This window comes from Geotrypetes seraphini, chromosome 2 (assembly GCF_902459505.1).
Source record: "Geotrypetes seraphini chromosome 2, aGeoSer1.1, whole genome shotgun sequence".
In the NCBI taxonomy this organism is placed as follows: Eukaryota; Metazoa; Chordata; class Amphibia; order Gymnophiona; family Dermophiidae; genus Geotrypetes; species Geotrypetes seraphini.
Window position 1 is genome coordinate 429,158,235 of NC_047085.1, and position 20,042 is coordinate 429,178,276.

The following is a 20,042-nucleotide window of genomic DNA, read 5'->3' on the forward strand; positions in this document are numbered from 1 at the left end:
CTCCAGCCATTGAAGCCCTCCCCTGCCCATCCTCCACCAAACAGCCATACACAGACACAGACCGTGCAAGTCTGCCCAGTAACTGGCCTAGTTCAATATTTAATATTATTTTCTGATTCTAAATCTTCTGTGTTCATCTGTGTGGGTATTTTTTTTATTTGTCTCTCTCTCCTTGCATGCTGCCTGTCTGTCATTTTTTCTGTCTGTGAATGTCCCTGTGCCTCCTTCCTATGTCCTTAGTGCCCCTTCCTATGTCCATAGTGCCCCCAGTGCCTCCTTCCTGGCCTCCACAGTGTCCATACACTTGCACTTCACTCAAGCTCCATCCCAAGGCTGTGGTGAGGTTTTTTTCCCTAGACAAGGGGTCCTCTGCGATCCCCAGTCTTAAGGGTTCTAGATGGGGCTAAGCCCAAGGCTCCCACATCTCCCTTACGTGACTTGCAGCATGTGGCACATAGCGGTCATCCATTGCAAATCTGGCATGATACAGGAGTATCTCCACTAGATGAGTCCATCCCAAATGTTTTTAAAACAAATTGTGGGGGATCTGAGGCAAATTGAGGCTTTTATTTAAAAATCAGGAAAGTCCAAGATGGCCACTTCAACAGCTTAGTCGAACTAAAAACGCCCAGGGAACCCACTTAAAAGGTCAAAAAATTCTGAGAAGGGTTTTTTTGGAGATGGGAGACCCTAATTACAGCCCCAGAAACCCTTAAAAACAACAAAATCAGACACACACCACCACTCCCACACGATTTTCCTATAGACTTCAATAGGCAGTACTCACTGTTTGTCTGTACTAGGTTAGCCTGCTGCTGCAGCTGTCAGAGAAGCTGGAAATGGAGAAGACACTGCCTCTAGCTCAGCAAATCAGTTCACATGCTGGAATCTTCAGGTCGCCAGTTGGACCAAAGTCCAACTGAAACTTCAACTCCCACAGATCCACACTCAAGCGGGGTGAGTAATTTACAAAGTTAACACCCGTTAAACCCTGCTGGATCAAAACCAGGTTCAAACAGCCTGTATGCAGGCACCTGATAAATCAGGATGTGAGCTAGCTTCAAGAGGAACGGACCTCAAGCCCCACAATGTAGGTCAACTGGACAGGAACCTGAGGGTTGCCTTACCAGCTGCAAATGTCTGATCCAGAGTCTGCATCCTCTCCCAGGCAGAATTGCCCCAGGGTCCCCGGGGTACTCTCCAGCACCGAAAAGACTCAAAAATCTTAAATATGTTGTTATATAGTGCTACGTATGCTTATCAGCGCTATAGAAATGTTAAATAGTAGTAGTAGTAAACTCGGATAAAAACCCTAAAAGAATATCAGAGCAGATCGGAATCACACCTTCTTGCTTGCAGGAGGAAAAAACTGACAAAGACTCTACAGCACTAGAGAAGGAGGTGGAGCTGAAGAATGTACCGTAACTTTCATCTTTCTGCAATCAACTCATGAGTAGAGGAACATCACCTATTATCAGGACTCATATGTCCTTTGCGCCAAAAAGAAGAATTGTAGCATGTCAGCATGCAGTGCTCATCTTGTCTCCTCTCCCCAAACTACAACACATTTATGTACCATATATAAATCTTCAAGTCAATTATCTAGTTTTCATTATAGACTTTTCTCTGCTGATCTTAGATTTTTTTAGATAGCTTGTAAATTTTCAGGGTAGAAGTCAAGTATAAAATACATCATGCGAGGTCTTAAAAATTAACAAAGCAATTTTAAAATGAATTCTTCAAAATGCAGGAACCAATATAAATGTATCGGGATAGGCACTATATATTTACGACATGAAGTTCCAAAATCAATCTTATAGCAGCATTCTGAGCCACCATAGTGGCTCCAATAAAAGTAATTGGGAGCCTAAATAATAAAACATTACAGTAATCAAAGGAAAAATAAAAGCCTGTATTACTTTGCAAAAAATATTACCATTCAAAAAAAAAAATCAAGGGCAATTTTGAAAAAATTTCACCTTAAAATTCATTTTACTCTTCTGGATCTTGTCAGGTACTTGTGACCTGAATTGGCCACTGGGCTTGATAAAATTATCAGTCTGTCCCTATATGGTTATACTTATGTTTGTTCAGAAACCCACATTTGAATACTATAGGGGCACAAACATTTCCACATACTGAAATGTGGACCAAATCAGTACATACTTACCTATGCTATCCACCTACAATGCTGATTAAAATAAAAGAAAGCGTTATTCACCAAATCTAATGTGAAATATACAATGTTATGCCAGTCATCGCTTAAAAGATTCTATCATTACCACATTTATGTAAAATATTTAACATGGATATGTGAAGGGCAATTCTATAACTGGACACAAGTGTTGAGGTACAATACTACAAAAGACCCCCAAATTTGGGCGCTCAAAATTTTGACACACAGGGAAGATATGCACACAAATTAGTTAACGAGCCCTTAATTACTGGTGTTAACTGGCACTAATGTGGACTTGTGTGCGATTATCTGCCTACCTGCTATTCTCTAACCCTGTTTACCCAAAGTCTGGCACACAGTGCAAAAGGGAGGACATGGCTATAGGAGAGGCATGGACACATAGGGGGCGTTCCACACATTTGGGTGCAGTATTACTGAATTCCGGAGTTGTGCACCCAACTTGCGTGTCAGGATTTACACCAGGTTTCAGGAGGCGTAAGTCCTCGCACTCAAATTTGGGTGAAGGAAATTGACAATAGCAGCTATTCTATAAAGGGCGCCCTTCTTAGAATGTCAGTTTGGCATGGATCTTTCCAGTGCCTAAAGTCAGGCATCATTTATTGATCTGGCCCTTTGTGAATAAGTACGCTATTCTATAAGATAGTGCTTAACTTCAAGGGGGGCATAAACATGGGCAGGGCATGGGTATGTCTCCATCTTCCATATACAGAATACTATAAACATGGCATACTTAGGTGCAACCATTTATGCCTGCCATTCATCTCGTATTTGATCATGCCTAAAAATTGTGAGCCAATTTGGGTTTATGCTAGTATTCTAAATAGCATCGTGGTTCACAGGCACCACTATAGAATTGGCGCTTACCATCGGCCCGTCTAACTGAAGGCGCCAAGTTATAAAAATGCCCTTCCCCCACAATGCATTAAATCTGGATAATGAAATACAAAGTTGCTTACCCTACTAGTCCTACATCAGCTATAAGTTTCAGATCCAACCGAACCACTCTCGCCTGGCCTTTTGAGGGATGGAAATTTGTTGTATAACTGCCACCACGACCTCCACTAGCTACTCGTATTCTGTCTCCAATGTTACTTAGCTCTCCTAAAAACAAAGGTTTTTACTCTGTAAAACTACTGTAACTCTTTATTAATAAATATCATTCTGTCAAACACCCATTTTTCTAGCTAAATTGACCTGGCTGAAAGCTGCCTTCAAAGCGGCTAAAAAAGGCACACAGAGTTTGCAAATTACAGTACATGCTTCTAGTCAGATTAAAGGAGCAATGTAAAGGGTGGGATGCTCAGTGGATAGCTTAATGTGGATTCTGAGCACAATTCTCCACACTGTTATGGCGACTCTATGCACAGAGGAGTTTTGCACAAAGAACTGAATAGACATCAGCACGCTACTTATCTAAATCCAATGGTAATGAAGAGATCAGCTATTAAACCCAAATAAAAGAAGTACACATAGGGCCCAAAGGCTTCCTGCATGGTTTTCTAATGCTGTGGATTAAGCATGGGATCTAAGGATAGCTCGCTTTTCTGTGGTTAGCATTAGTGAGGGTTTTGTGCCAGTTTCTTTTCTTGTGCTACCATGAACTCTGTTCCTGTTTTACTCAAGGGGATGGATGGATATTATAATTTTTGGTGGAACTCTTTATGCCATATCTTTAAAATGGAGCGTGCTATAGCTATTCAACAGGGGCATTTTAAGAAATTTAGAGATGTTTGGGACCCATTAACAAAATATTGCAAAGAATGAATATTACTTTTTCCCTTTGAACATACACGTACAAGATTGGGAGGGGGGGATAATTTTTGTTTTCTTAAAACTGAAGATAATTGGTGGGTTTTCAGGGGGTGGGATATTTGATTTGAATTAGTTTCTGATAGAATATTAAGTGATCTTAAATTGTAAAATGTTTTTATCTTGTATTGCACTTATTGAAAGTTTTTTTAAAATGAATAAAGAATTTAAATTGGGATGGATGGCTAATCTCATGAAGAAAAAGAAGAAAATTAATCAGAAAAAGATAAAGAGCAGAGATACAAATGCTGGCTTAAACGACAGATGACACAGCTATGGACAAGGCCCTTGACTGCAGAAATATACATAAATATCAATAGTATCCATGTGTAGAATATACAATTGGCATTCCATATATGCGCATCCTGATATTTACATACTGCAGTGTATGTAAATACAAGATTCTTTCAAGTTCCTGTACAATCTCTGAAAAAATATCAATTCTGCAGACAGAACACGCCTGATGCACTATAACATACAAGGCTGTTACAAAAAGTAACAGCAAATTGAATATTTTGAGATATATAATTCAATTAGAGATACAAATTATATGTCCTTTTTCTATATAATCACCCTCATTTTCAACACACTTCTCACACCATTGCACCAACTTCTCTAGTCCATTGGAAAAAAAAAACCATTTTTGGTTGTGCCTTCCGCCAAGAATGCACCACTTCTTTGATCGTATCATTGCTTCCAAATCTTCATCCTCTCAAAGCATTCTTCAAGGGTCCATAAACACATGATAATCACAAGAAGCAAAATCAGGGTTGTATGGAGGATGCTGTAAGATCTGAAATCGCAATCTCCGAATGTTGTCAAGAGTTGCAGTGGCCATGTGAGGGTGTGCGTTATGAAAGATAACAAAAGTCCTCTGTGACGGCTCTAGATTTTTGGCTTCAGCTCCTCCTCCAACACTGCACTATAACGGGCACTATTCACCCTTTTCCTGATACTGCTTCCAAATTGGTCCATTCATATCCCAGAAGAGAGTGAACAGGATCTTTACAGCGGAGGGTTTAGACATGAACAACTTCTTGACTGAAGATGATATGCGACGCTATTGTGAAGACTGCCTTTTGCTTTCAGGCTTTCCTACCATGAACAAGTAAGTAACACCGTTAAATCTTGCTTTTATAGGCTACGAATGATTCGCTCAATTTCTAAGTTTCTTGAGCCAAAATCACTCAACATATGAATTCATTCCCTGGTTATCACTAAACTTGACTACTGTAACTCTTTATTAATAAATATTACTCTAAAAGAAAAGAGGTGTCTTCAGATAATCCAAAATACCGCCATTAAATTGATTCATAATGGCAAAAAATACGATCATGTTACACCCTTTCTGATCAAATCCCACTGGCTTCCAGTAATCACTGCATTACTTTCAAAATCTTACATTTAGTATTTAAAACTTTGTCTTCCAATGAACCTCAATTTATTAACAAACTACTTATTCCTCATAATACATCACGCTCCCTTAGGTCCACTAATCAAAAACTTATAGCAGTTCCCTCATTGAAAGTAATTGGAACTCATCGTCATGACATATTCTCAGTAATGACCCTGCAAATATGGAATACCTTACCTTAGTATATAAGAGAAGAAAATGACTTAAGTCGCTTTAAAGGCAATCTGAAGAGATTTCTTTTTAAAGATGCTTTTAATCTTTAGCTATGCTCAAAGTTTATTTTAGTCCTTCTTTATTTTTTACTTTTCCCCCCCTATTGTTCTTTCCATTCATGTCTTCTCCTATATTCTAATAAAAACAATTGTAGTTCTGCCCTTCTTACCTTATGAATCTGTTAGTCTGTAAGTCTTAGTTAAACCCATTATAATTAATGACCAAATTGGTATATGCTTATACTTTTTTTAAATTTGTAAATCGCTTAGTAAATAAGCGATTCATCAAGTCAAAATAAAACTTGATTTCCACCCAGGTTTCGTCCCCTGTAATGAAACATGCCAGGAAGCTTTCTCCTTCATTGTTATACCACACACCAAAAAGGCTGTGGAAATCTGCACACAAATCATCTTGTGCTCATCAGACAGCAACCTAGGCACCCACCATGCACACAGCTTGCGATACTTAAGAACATCTGTGACAATGGTATGTGCGGAACCGATACCAACATCCAATTCCCTGACCAGAGATTTTAATGAAATGCACCTGTTTTCACAATTAATGGAATCAACATGACCCACCTTCTCATCAGTGATGGCCGTGTTCCTCATCAGGGATTGATGTTCGCCCACTTTTTAACACATCTACCTACTCGTACACTCGTCTCTTGCCAATGCAGGCATCTCTATACTATTGTGACTTTCTTCTATGAATTTCACGAGGTTTCACACCCTCCGACTACAAAAATCTGACGACTGCTCACTGCTCCTCTACCATGCAAATAACTAAGGATGCCGCCATTTTAATCTTTGTTTTTATTTATTACATTTTATTGTAAACTGCTTAGATTTACCTTGGTTTTATTAGCATTATATCAAATAAATTGAACTTGAACTTAAAGCCTTTGCTCCTACCGACAGCGTCAATGGCTTTTCAGCCTACTTTTTACTCAACCTGTGGTACTCTGTACTTTTTCCTTTCCGGCTGGAACTGTCCCGAACTTCCAGGAGTAAAAAAATTAACCAAACAAACAAAAAAACAAAACAAACCCAAGAAAGCATCACTCTAACCATCAACAAAATGTTTTGTATTTGTTCCTTCATATTTATTTTTTGAAGATGTTAGGTCTGGTGTCAGGTACCCAGCAACTTGGACTTCTATGCGGTACTGATCCCTTTCGGTACCAGTGGACATCATCACTGATCGAGTCACTTGATGCATGCCTCTCATCAAAGCCATTATTCATCTACATAGGCTGTCATTTCTGAAGTGTGCCTTTTTGGGGGGTTACCAATGCTTCTGAAACCCTATTGCAAGGCACATTGTATAGAGAGAGAGGGGAGGGAGATTGTAAGATTGCAGGAAGTTTGCTGGGAGAAAGGAGTGCAGACAGGGAGGGAGGAGGTGTGGTTAGGGTGATGTTGAGAGAGCCAGATTCTGGAAATATGAATGGAAAAATGCAAGGGAAATGGCAACAGAGGAGGGCAGGAGAGAAATGGTGAGCTCGGAGTGGTGGGGAGAGGGAGGTGAGGGAAGAGAAAAGGGGGTACCCATGGAAATGAAAAGAAGGGGAGGAAAATGATGGTGCCCATGAATGGTAGGGAAGGGAAAAGAGATGGAAACTAGTCAGGTTTGAAAAGGAGGAAGAAAATGAAAGAAAAGATTATGAAAGATGGATATAAGGCAGGAAGTAAAGAGGAGAAAAAAGAGGTGAATAGACAGAGCAGAATGAAGCAGAACAAGAGATGCGGAATGAGATGATAAGAAAGATAAATCACCAGACAACAAAGGTAAGAAATGATTTTATTTTTAGTTTAGTAAGGGGGTAATGGAATTTGATATACCGCCTTTCTATGGGACAACTGAATTAAAATGTGTCAGTTTTGAGAATTTGTCTGCTATGTACAGTATATATTGCACTATACAGGAGGACATGTGAAGGGGCGTTTATGAGATTAATCATGTGATTAAAAATTTTAATTTATGTATATAGCCTTAGTTTTTACATAAAGTAACTTACTCACCAATCTTTTTGCCTTCATCATTAGTAACAGAAATTCCCACAGGTACACGAACCTCATAATCCTGTCCCTTCTCTCCTTTCAATGCACAAATACTGAAAATGGGAAAACATATTGTAAAGAGAGGGAATGGTTTTATCACAGATAATATTCAAGAATACAAATATCCACGTGAATCAGAAGTTCAATTTTCTCAAGGTGGCATTCTTCAATGGAATATAAATTACAAAAGCATCTCTGCAGAGAGCGTGGGACAGGCACGTGGGATCTCTTAGGGAGAGGAAGAGATAATGGATGCCATGGACAGGCAGACTAGATGGCCTTCATCTGCCATCATGCTTCTATGTTTCTATAAATAAGACTTCCTGAGTCAGCTTGTCATGATCTGTATCTAGCCCTATTCCAATTCAAACTACAAGCCCACTTTCTTGAGGCTACTTTTTAATCTTAACCCCCATATTCACCTATTTAATTCTAATACTGTTACAATCATTCCTATAATAAAATAAATTTCCTAAATCTCTTACTTGTCCCATCTGTCTTGAAAGGTTTGCAAGCTCTGTCAAGTAGAGATTATCTTGTGCATGTTTGTGTAGAGTGCTGTGATCATATGAACACACACTCAAATTGTTTTTAGCAACATAGGTTACACATGCAAAATCGGTACGCACACAGCTAATTTGTGCGTGCAACTTAGCTGTTTAACAAGATTAATCAGCACCACTGGCTATTAACACCTCATAACAAATGTTAATCAGCACCAATCAAAAGTTACTCACACAACTTGGTTACGCATTCTATAAAGTGGCACACGTCAGTTGTAGCATGGCCTAGAGAGGATGCTTCTAAAACTTAAACTTATTTGATCGCGTTATCGCTTCCAAATCTTCGTCCTCTCAAAGCATTCTTCAAGGGTCCAAAAACACATAATAATCACAAGAAGCAAAATCAGGGTTGTATGGAGGATGCTATAAGATCTGAAATCTCAATCTCCGAATGGTGTCAAGAGTTGCAGTGGCCATGTGAAGGCGTGCACAACTTAGGAGCAGGTATTAGGCCTGGTTTTGTATTTAGGACTGATAATTCTTGGCCTAAATGCTAGTGATGGATTGGATATGGCCGCTAAGCACGATTCCATATAATAGCATGTGCCCTTTACAGAATCGCACTGATCGTAATTATGATTGGTGCCGATCTTTTAGATGTTAAATATATAGAATCGGGACCACAGGGTGTACACGTGCACCTCCATCATGGACTGAGCAGATGCATTCTTGAGAGTCGCATATAAGATTTTGACAAAGCACAACATACTCTGCATTTTATATACGGTGCTTTGAGTTGTGCGCACAAATCTGGGTACATGCCCAACTTGCACATGTATCTTTATTAAACAAGCCAATTTAATGCTGATATTTGAAGGTGCTACTATGAACTGTGGGGGAGAGGTTTTTGGAATGGAGCAATGATCATCATTCTAACAGATCTGACAGATTCCCAGAGAAAGTAATGGGAATTTTTATTGGAGAACTGTTTCCTGATTTTTGAATTTGTTCAAGATAGTCATGTTTTCTGTTTGTATGCCAATTTGTGAATTTATGTCCTTTTTTTGGAGATCAAAATGAAGTCATTGTGGAGTTCCGTTAGAAATGACATGTTGAAATGGTTGTATGTTCCCTTTGCAATTGCTAATAAAGAAATTAAAAAAAAAAAAAAGAAATGACATTAATATCTAAGGTCAGCTCCTTTTACAAAGCCGCACTAGCGGGTTTAACGTGTGCGACTTTTCATCACGCGCTAACCCCCGCGCTGGCCGAAAAACTACCGCCTGCTCAAGAGGAGGTGGTAGCGGCTAGCGCGTCCGGCGGTTTAACGCAGCTTTGTAAAAGAAGCTCTTAGAGTTTAACTCAGTATATTCTATATTAAAATATTCCATCTTATATACATACATATGAATATTACAAATGGAAACATAAAAAAAATTAGAAAACTTAAATGCTTAGATAACAATAACTTACCTACTGTTCCCTCCTTGTCCTGCTGAAAACCGCTTCAGGGGATATTTATCTTTTAATTTCTTTAAGGTCACATCAGTTTGGGCAACAAACCAAACATCACCACCTTTTCCTCCTTGTCCACCCAATCGAGGAAGTCCCATTCCACCAGCTCCTCCTTTCACATAGAATCTTAAATTGTCAATGAAGTTTCCATACTAAAATAGGAGCAAAACAAAATGAAATTATTCATTTGCAAGCCTGATTGTTTATTGAAAGACTACAGTTGACTCCGCTTAAGTGCACGCCCTTCGGACCAGGTTGCCACGTGCGCTTAATAGAAGTACCACTTGTTAGTCATGAAAAATTACAGTACACTTTAGTCAAATGCAATAAAACTTTTATTCAAGCAAAAACACACTGTACTGTTCGGTCTAATGCAATACAACTTTTTCTTCTGCACGCATATTGCACAATTCAGGCTGTGTATCTGACTACTGATGCTGTAAAACTGTCCATGGTTGTGACAGCCATTTATCTCCAGATAACAAGCGTGTGTAGGGACTTCGGTGTGTCCGAGAAGGAAAAAAATCTCTGCAGGTGGTTCATTAGTCGTAATGACAGCAGCAGTTATCTCCATCATCATCAGACTCTTGGCTGTCTGCAGTGTCCTTTAGGACTGTACAGATATCGGAATTAGTGCTGTCAGATGATGTGGGCAGATCGTTGTCAATGGCAACATACAGCTCAAACTCTTGTGACGAGAGTCCAACTGGGAGTTCAATGGACGAAGTTCCTGCTTCAGTTGTCTCATCAGATGCGTTAACGAAGCTCTACCTTCAATAGCAATTTGAAATCGTTGATAATGTGACTCGACTCCATGTCTCCCGTACCACTCGTACCATACGAAGAGAGTTGAGCACCAACATTTTTTCTCAGCAGCTTGAGGGCTGGATTCCGTGCTTGCATCAATCACTGCCATCACATATCGTACAACGGGTGACCTGTAATGACATTTGAAGTTTGCAATTATCCCTTGGTCCATCGGCTGAATCAAAGAGGTGTTTGGTGGCAGAAACACGAGATTGATGTTGGTTAGTCTTATGTCATTGCTGTATGCTGCACAGTTATCACACAGCATTACAATGTGCCTCCTACACCTTCTCATCAGATTGTCAAGCATCTGTAACCATTCAATTCACATTATCGCTGTCATCCATGTGTTTTTGTTGCTTTTGTATTCAACAGGCAGGCATTTAATGTTTTTGAAGCACCTAGGATTTTGATTCTTTCCAATCACCAGTGGCTCGAGTTTTTCACTACCATCCATATTGCAATTGAGCAGCAATGTCAATCGTTCCTTTGGCACCTTGAAGCCAACAGCTTCGCTGCATTTGAAAGCCAATGTTCCGTCAGGGATGGTACGCCAGTAGAGGCCCGTCTCATCGGTGTTGAACACGTCACATGGTTCATATCCACCAATGACTGATGGCAACACTTCCATGACCCATCTTTCAGCACTAAATTCATCTGCGAGAATCAAATTTTATGCCATTACAAACTTTCCACCTCTCTAACCATCCATTTGTCACTTTGAAGTCTTCTATGCCAGCTCTTCAGATAACTGCTGCTTTCTCCATCAGCAGAGGTCTACTGATTGGCAGTTGCTGACTTCTAGCTTCCGCAAACCATCGCAGCAAAGCTTGTTCAAAGTCTCCAGCCTTCCCAATTCTTTTCCGTTTTCTGGTAGGATTGCTGTTGTTTTGCCAGTCTTTCAATATCACTTGCTTTTTTTTTTTTTTGTAAATCTGAGAAATCTGGCTAAGATGAACACTGTAATGTTTTGCAATAGAGACTTGACTCTCCCTTGTGTCAAGTTTCTTTAACACATTGACACGCTCAGCCAGACAATGATTTTTGTCCACGCGACACCATGATACAGGTACTGTAGTTCCGAAAGTTCTAATACCTGGCTAGGCCTAGGCTGCAGTTCCAAAACACATGGCTCATCCACGTCAGAAGGGGGTAATATTCACGTGCTCTGCCCCCCTCATTCCCTCCCCTGCCAGGCTCTGCACCCAGCCCTTCCCCCGGCCAGGCTCTCCACCCTGTCCCCCCTCCTTGCTAGGCTCTGCCCCCAGCTCCCCCTCTCTCCCTGCAAAGCTCTCCATCCTTTTCCCCTCTCTTCCTGGCTCTGCACCCAGCCCCCATCCCTGCCCTGTACCCTGTCCCCCCTTTTTTCCAATGTCCTGCAGGCCTCCACTGGGCCTGCCTTATGACCTGTTGGGCCAGAACCAAGAGGGATCTCTCCTGTCCCAAACAATTGTCAATTTTATGTATCAACAGGTTTTATTGTTGACAAATACACAACAATAGACAACAGCAGTACTCTTGTCATCCATTTTGTCATCCGGAAGAAACTGGCGCCTTCCGTCTACAAAAGTACAATCTGTGTCAGAGCAAAGAAATCAAAGGAACCAAAGGGTAAATCAACAAGATCCATGATAAGATGAGGAGGGGGGCCCAACTCTTAAGACCCCCCCCCCCCACCGTACAACATAAGAGACAATGCCACTGAAAGACATGCTAATATAAGAACATAAGCATCGCCTCTGCCGAGTCAGACCATAGGTTCATCGTGCCCAGCAGTCCACTCCCGCGGCGGCCCCCTAGGTCAATGACCTGTAAGTGATCTTTTAATTAACGTTGTCCTGTATCGTATCCCTCTAATTGTACCCTTCAATCCCCTTTTCCTTCACGAACTCGTCCAATCCCTTTTTGAAACCCAATAACGTACTCTGCTCTATCACCTCCTCTGGAAGCGCATTCCAGGTGTCCACCACCCTCTGAGTGAAGAAGAACTTCCTAGCATTTGTTCTGAATCTGTCTCCCTTCAATTTTTTTGAGTGCCCTCTTGTTCTTGTTGCCCCCGCCAGTCTGAAGAATCTGTCCCTCTCTACCTTCTCTATACCCTTCATGATCTTGTAAGTTTCTATCATGTCCCCTCTAAGTCTCCGCTTTTCCTGAGAAAAGAGTCCCAGCTTCTCCAGCCTTTCAGCATATGAAAGGTTTTCCATGCCCTTTATCATTCTTGTTGCTCTTCTCTGGACCCTCTCGAGTATCGCCATATCCTTCTTAAGGTAAGGCGACCAGTACTGAACGCAGTTTTCCAGATGCGGGTGCACTATTGCCTGATATAGCAGCAAGATAACCTCTTTGGTTCTGGTAGTGATTCCCTTTTTGATAATGCCCAACATTCTGTTTGCCTTCTTTGAGGCTGCTGCGCATTGTGCCTCCAGCTTCAATGTTTTGTCCACCAAAACCCCCAAGTCCTTTTCTAGGTTGCTTACCCCCAATACCATCCCTCCCATCGTTTAGTTTTACATAGGGTTTCCTTTCCCTATGTGCAAGACTTTGCATTTCTCTACATTGAAGCTCATTTGCTATTTATTTGCCCATTCACTCAGTTTGTTCAGGTCCCTTTGTAGTTCTTTACATTCCTCAACAGTTCTAACCCTACTGGAGAGTTATGTGTCATCCATGAATTTTATAACTTCGCACTTCGTCCCTACTTCCAGGTCATTTATGAATATATTGAACAGCAGTGGTCCCAGCACTGACCCCTGTGACCCCTAGGACCCACCCAGCAACCCCCCCTTACTGGAAACACTCAAGAAAGACTGAACTACCAGATTAGGACAAGTCATTAAGAATTAAACTTCTGGCCTGAGGTGATAAATCCTGGAGATACGAGTCCCATAAAATGTTTTAAACTTAAAAAGCTGTGTCATTAAAATCAAGAATCGAAATATTTTTCCCTGAATCGGGCAGCACTAGTGGGAAGTACCACTCTATCTATCTGTTAGTCTATCTTGAAAAGTATACAGAGCGTATTTGTGTTTATATACCCTTTTGTGTTGATCTAGTAACACTATAGAAATGATTAATTGTTCTTACCATTTTCGCTCCTTCCATGCTTTCTTGTACATTACTAATGCAGAATTTTGTAGCCCTGCTGGCCCCTTTCAACAGCAGACCTGCATTTAGGTTACTAACATGCACTAATAATAATAATAATAACAACAGTTTATTACCGCAGGACCGTGAAGTTCTATGTGGTTTACAATGATTAAAAATGCTAGAAATTGAGTAGAACTACCAAACTTAAAAGCTAGTGACTGACAGCTCTAGAGATCAGTTATTGTGGAATAAGATTGTACAAATCAACTACATTAGAAGGCCACTGTAACTGTTAACCAAAGCAGTAAACAGCACTAACACCGTAAGTCATAGGGCAAAAGCAAGAACAAGATTTCCAGTAAGATCTTTTGCCATTACTCATGAGTCAAAGTTCCCCATACATCCTAACTAAAACTACCATAAACATTCAATCTAAGATACCTTTTTTTTTTTTTGCTGTTTTACAAAATTGCAGTCATCATTCTCTCATATGCTGGAAAAGCTACAGAGCATAACTCTTCCAAGCCATGATATATGGGGATGCAGTTACAGCATAGATGTCCTGTTGCACTGCTATAGAGACATGGGTTATAAATAAGAGTAGCTAGAATGCAAAACAATGATGTATTTCTGAGCTAGCATCTCAAGGTTGGTCAACAAAAAAGTAACGCCTTACTTCATTCTTGCACAGAAAAAGCTCGAAGTGCCAGTATGTAAACCGCTTTGCGTGTGGTTGTAAAACTACAGAAAGGCGGCACAGTATACAAATCCCAATCCTCCCCCCCTTCCCTCATCCTCAATCTCTACATGAATGCAGCTTCGAGCGAAAAGACTTGCACTGCTTATGTATGGTGTTAACTGGTTCGGTGAAAATAGACGGGGATGATGCCCGAGTCTGTGTGCAGAATGAGCCCTTAAACTAGGACAGAAACGCAGCAAGATGGGAACTGTCCAAGTCACACAAGGGCAGAAACCGGTGACCCACTTTATCCCCCCCCCCCCTTGCTAAGGATCTGCTTCAGATAAACAGCCGAGTGTTAGAAAGCTAAGCATTGCGATAAAGTGGGCAGAAAGTTGCTCTAACCTTCCTGAGCAGCGCCCTGCTACCACACACCATGTTGCGCTTCTCGGACCTGCTGCAGGCAGCCTCAGCTCGGGAACTTCAGCACAAGGATCCCATCGCCCCTCCCCCCAGCCGAGAGGGTGCAGCAGTGAACTGCTCCCGGCCGACACGCACACTTCATCAACAGTTCCGGGTCGCCACAGTTCTTAATCTAAACAAGTATATAAATGTCGAAGTGTTTAATACTTTTGTGTTAGTCAAAGGGTACGGGACTTGTTTCGTTTTACAGCCGGTACAGAGGAACGCCACGAAACTTACCGTAGATCTTCAGCAAGAACCACCAGCAGTTTAAACTGCTTCACCTCTGCTATTTATTGTACAATAAAGTGAGCATCATTCTTTTGTGCCCAGTTCAAACTTGTCAGCTCTAGGCAATCTCCCCCGACATATATTTGCATTAAATTAGCATATTCATGAATCTAGCATTACCACTGCTCAAACCCTGGTCCTCTGTGTAGGCTGTAGGGCCAGACTAAACTGGATCAGCTTCGGCCCCCTTTCTGCACAGAATTCAATAACGATTCCTGAACAAATTGTAACATCATGAGAAATTCTGGGGTGATGACTGTCTTAATTCATTATGCTGTTTCCAGTTTTAGCTCAGTGTCAGTGTTTCCAACGGGTTTCCAACTGTTGGCAAAAAAATAAATAAATAAATAAAAAGAGGTCTGCTAGACTACTCTTCTACTTCAAGGAGATGATTATCAAACCCTAGATGTCAGCACATTAAACATGTACAAGACTTATTCTTGCCAACTCTCTGTGGTACACATATTACTAGGGTTACCAGATGTCTGGATTTACCTGGATATTTCCTCTTTTTTTAGAGGACATGTCAGGGTGTCCGGATGGCTTTTCAAAACCTGGCACTTTGTCAAGGTTTTAAAAAAACTTCCACCTCGGGACTATGTTGGGAGGGCATCTGCGCAGTGATGTCACATGCCTGTGTGTGATGTCATTGCATTGCATCTATGGATACGCAGGTGCCCTCCCGATGCAGTCCCGAGGACGAGAACAGGTTGAGGGGGCGGGCAGGGGGGGCAAGGCTAGGGCGTAATGTGTGTAGCGGGGCAGGGTGGAACTGGGCACGCATGGGTGTGGGGCTATGGAACAAGATTTTACAGGAGCAAAATCTGGTGACCCTACATATTACATACAAGTACTTTCTTTGTCACTAGTAGGCTCAATATTGAAGTTTTGTACTTGGAGCTATCGAGGATTAAGAGGTCCGTGTAGAAAGCGGCAGTAGCACATTGTTATGCACATTTTTCCTATGCACTAAGACCATTTTTACTGCAGCCAGAAAATGGCCAATTTCCATTTTCTGAATTAATGGTCATGCATTAATGTTAGTGCATGGTGTGCCACTTTGGGTGCCATGAGAGCAGCAAGGGGGAGCAGGGAAAACTTTTCCTGGTTAGACTCCAAGTTTAAGCAGTGCCAGTTTAAAAGTAAGGAGCAGGTACTTGCCCATAGAATCTTAATTGCCCTTCTGACAGCGTCTCATCTAATGAAGTACATGTACCAAAATGCACTGGGATTTTCAGCTAAAAGCTGAGGCAGCCCTAGGGAAGGAATGCAAACAGGAAAGCCCTTTTTAGCTATGATTATAATGAATATTAGATCTCAGGATCTGTGGTGGTCTTTCAGTTGGTAAACATTGATGAGTGAAAGTTGATTTTGCACTATGGAGTGGAGTGATTTATTTTTTTGGGAGGGAGTTGAGATTTTTAGAAAATTTTACTCCCCATTTTTTTGTTTATAGCTACCTTGTTAGCTGCCTTGTTATATTTTAGGGTAACTGCTGAAGAAAAGCAAAGAATGTAGGAGAAGATCTTGTGGTTTGAGATCAAAATATAACTTTTTGGTCTCAGTGCTAACTGATGGGTAAGACTCAAAAACTACAAGGGTGGTCTGAAAAGTTCAGTAAAAAAGCAAGTTAAACAACATAGGGCTCCTTTTACAAAGGTGCGCTAGCGTTTTTTAGCGCATGCACCAGATTAGCGTGCGCTAGTCGAAAAACTACCACCTGCTCAAGAAGAGGCGGTAGCGGCTAGCGCGTACGGCATTTTAGCGTGCACTATTCTGCGTGTTAAGGCCCTAACACACCTTTGTAAAAGGAGCCCATAGTCTCCATCAAGAGTTATACATTACTATAAGCTATGGGCTTCGGGGCCGTTAGAGCAGGGCAGCCGCTAGCACTTTGTAAAAGAGGCTGTTAATGTTGAATTACTTAGATTTCTGCCATTTCCATTTTTAAAATTGCTGTACGATCTTGTACGTTTAATGCCCAGTGCATTATTATTCTGAACCGCCATGAACTGATGGTTTGGCGGTATATAAAAATAAACTATTATTATTATTATTATTTTAGCGCGCCTTAATAAAAGGACCCCTAAGTTCTCTCATCTACTATTTCATGAGCTAAAAATGAGCCAATTCTGATTTATAAGTAACATTCCTTACCCTTTATACTTAGGCATCGATAGACATCCTAATGGTTGGCATACCCTATTTATGCCAGGGTTTTCTTGGCCAACATGAGTGCGCCAAGTTATGGCACTTACATGAAAAATATGTCCACAATGTGCCCCCTAACCATGCCTACATTCTGGTATTCACCTCGGACTAGGCACCTTCCTCAGAGTGGTAAGTGCCTGCCAAGTTAAACGCCCATCTTCCAAATGAGTGCAATTAACATCCGTTACAAGTTAATTGCCAATTCTCAATGCCGATTAAGTCTAGGCTGAAAAATAGAAAGAAATCCCCAGTACTTATCTTGTAGGAATAGGCAGGGTAAACTCCAGAGTGCAAGATGTCATTCATACTGTCACTTCCTACCAAGCTAATGGAATCAATTGCTGCCTCGCATCAGATCCCTCAAAGGGTTTCTGAACTTCAGGAAAGCAATAAAAACTTAGCTCTTCCCATAAATCCAGTCACTCCCTTCCAACCATATGTATTCCTAATATATGCTGATCTAGATCCACTCTGATAACTGAAGATGGAAATAACCATATGTTAACTTAAAATTACCAAATTGTATGCTAAACTTAACTCTGTGTAACATTACTGTACACATAGGGTTACCATACATCTGTGAAAACACGGACATGTCCTCTTTTTAGAGGACTGTTGGGGCACCAGGAAGGATTGTCTGGGTTTTGGAAATCCTGAGCTTTGAGTCCACATCTATAAGCTTTTGCGCATGTGTGGCTGTCACTGTGATGACATCATACACACACACACACACGCGTGCGTGTGACATGATTATGTTGATGTTCATGCATGCGCGAAGGCTTCCAAATGCGGGTCATCGAGCTCGGGGAAGTTGGGGGGCGGGGATGGTGGAGGAATGGGGTGGAGTCAGAGGCAGAATAGGGCGGGGCTGGTGGAGGAATGGGGCGGAGTTGGAGGCAGAATAGGGCTGGGGCAAAATGTGTTGGGGCCAGGTGTCCTCTTTTTTTCAAAGAGGAAATCTGGCAACCCTATGTACACATGTAAATTTATAATTTATGTATGCCAACCTTGTTACCTGTTCTGAGCTTGTAATGGAGGACAGGATATAAAACTAACCAAACAAATAAATAAATAAACTTCAGCAGAAGCTAAGGAGGGAGAGGGAGAATTCATCAGTGTGTTTCAGGTTCCTAATTAGGGAAACCTTTGTGACAATGGCTTCCTCAGCAACCCCAGAAAGAGAGAGAGAGGGTGTGGTTAGAGAACACACTGTTACAAGTAACAAGACAGCAGCGTAAAGAGGTCCAAGGTATAGAACTGGTTGGTTTCCTCAGAGGACAGAGGGAAGGAAGGAGCCCGTTGGACAGCAGGCCAGTTCACAGAAGAAAGAAGGAGTTCCCTGGGGAGGGGGAATCCTAACCCACAGGCTGCCCAAAGGAAAAATTATTTTTCCAGAAGTAGCTGAGGCAGAGAGGCCTGCAGCAGGTGGATCCCAAGGAAGGTAATTGTTGTCCCTGATAGCTAACTGGAGGGTGGACCCACAGCTTCCCTGGGAGTCCGGTATGACGGAGCAAGTGAATTCCATTCTAAATGCTATTCTGTAAAGGGTAATCAGCCCTGAATGCCCTTCATAGATTAGCTCTTAACTTGGATTTTCCTCAATGCCTAAATCTGAGCACCAATTACTGAACCTATCTCTAAGTGCTTAACTCCTTTTAGTAAAATGACCCCTACATCAGTATCAAGGCCATGGATGGGCTCAGGCCTAGATTACTGTACACATAGGCCATCATGGGGACAGGAATCCCACCCGTCCCCGTGAGGAATCCACCCTTCCCCGCGAGGAATCTCCTTCGTCCCCACCCGTCCCCGTGAGGAATCCCCTCTGTCCCCGCCTGTCCCTATAAACTTCAGAAATAGTTATTTCATTTAATTATGCTAGTGAATTAAAGGCTCTGGTAGAAACCCATTTAAAAATAAGCAAAAAGACTTTATTAATTTGGAAATATTAATTGGGAAGAATACATACTTTGTAAACGGGTTTCTACCAGAGCCTCTAATGTTTATAAATTTTTATATACTACTTTTCCTGAAGCAAAAAAAAAAAAAAGAAATAGAATTCTTTTCCTACCTTTGTTGCCTGGTTTCTGCTTTCCTCATGTTCTCATTCAATTCCTTCCATCCAGTCTCTCTTCTCTCTGCGTCTTCCATTTGCTGTTACTGTGCCTCTCCCTTTCTCCCCCCCCCCTTCCAAATTGGTCTGGCACCCATCTTCTTCCCTCCGCTCCCCCCATAGTCTGGCATCTCTTTCTTCTTCCATGCCAACGTCTTCTCCCCATTCTCTCTTCCCCATATCCTTTCAGCATCCTTCTCCCCCCCCATCTTCCCCAAGTCCTGTCAGCGTCCTTCTTCCCCCTCTGTCTTCCACATGTGATTTCAGTGTCCTTCTCCCCCCTCTGTCTTCCCCATGTCCTTTCAGCGTCCTTCTCCACCCCTTTGTCTTCCCCAGTGCTTTCAGAGTCCTTCTCCCCCCCTCAGTTTTACCCATTTCCCTTAAGCGTCTTTTCCTCTCCACTCCACCTTTCCTCCCTTCCTCTCTCCCTGCCTCCTTACCTTCGTGGCGCTTCCCCGCCCGACCAACAACAGAACAGGTCCGGTCCGACAAATCTCCCTGCCCTGTAGCCGCGAATCTAAATTACCTTCTTACAGCTGCTGTAAGAAGGTAATTTAGATTCGCGGCTACAGGGCAGGGAGGTTTGTCGGACCGGGCCTGTTGTCGGTTGGTCGATCGGGGGAAGCGTCGGGGGACCTGGCCGGCTGTGCTGCACCCAGGGTGGACCGCCCTCCCCGC

General features: G+C 41.9%; 1 protein-coding gene across 3 annotated transcripts in view; it reads right to left on the reverse strand.

Annotated features, from left to right (window-relative positions):
- The window catches only part of LOC117354200 (GTP-binding protein 10-like), a 366,380-nt gene that overhangs the window by 39,467 nt on the left and 306,871 nt on the right, over positions 1-20,042 (reverse strand). Inside the window, exons 1-4 of one of the 3 annotated variants that reach the window (XM_033931249.1) lie at positions 14,693-14,850; positions 9,673-9,866; positions 7,658-7,749; positions 3,154-3,298 (exon numbers count right to left, since the gene is read on the reverse strand). In XM_033931249.1, coding sequence (XP_033787140.1) covers positions 3,154-3,298; positions 7,658-7,749; positions 9,673-9,866; positions 14,693-14,725 — 464 coding nt within the window. In that variant the 5' untranslated portion in view covers positions 14,726-14,850. Of the gene's footprint in view, positions 1-3,153; positions 3,299-7,657; positions 7,750-9,672; positions 9,867-14,692; positions 14,851-20,042 lie in introns of those variants that run through there. The other 2 variants (XM_033931251.1, XM_033931252.1) reach the window with 2 other exon arrangements.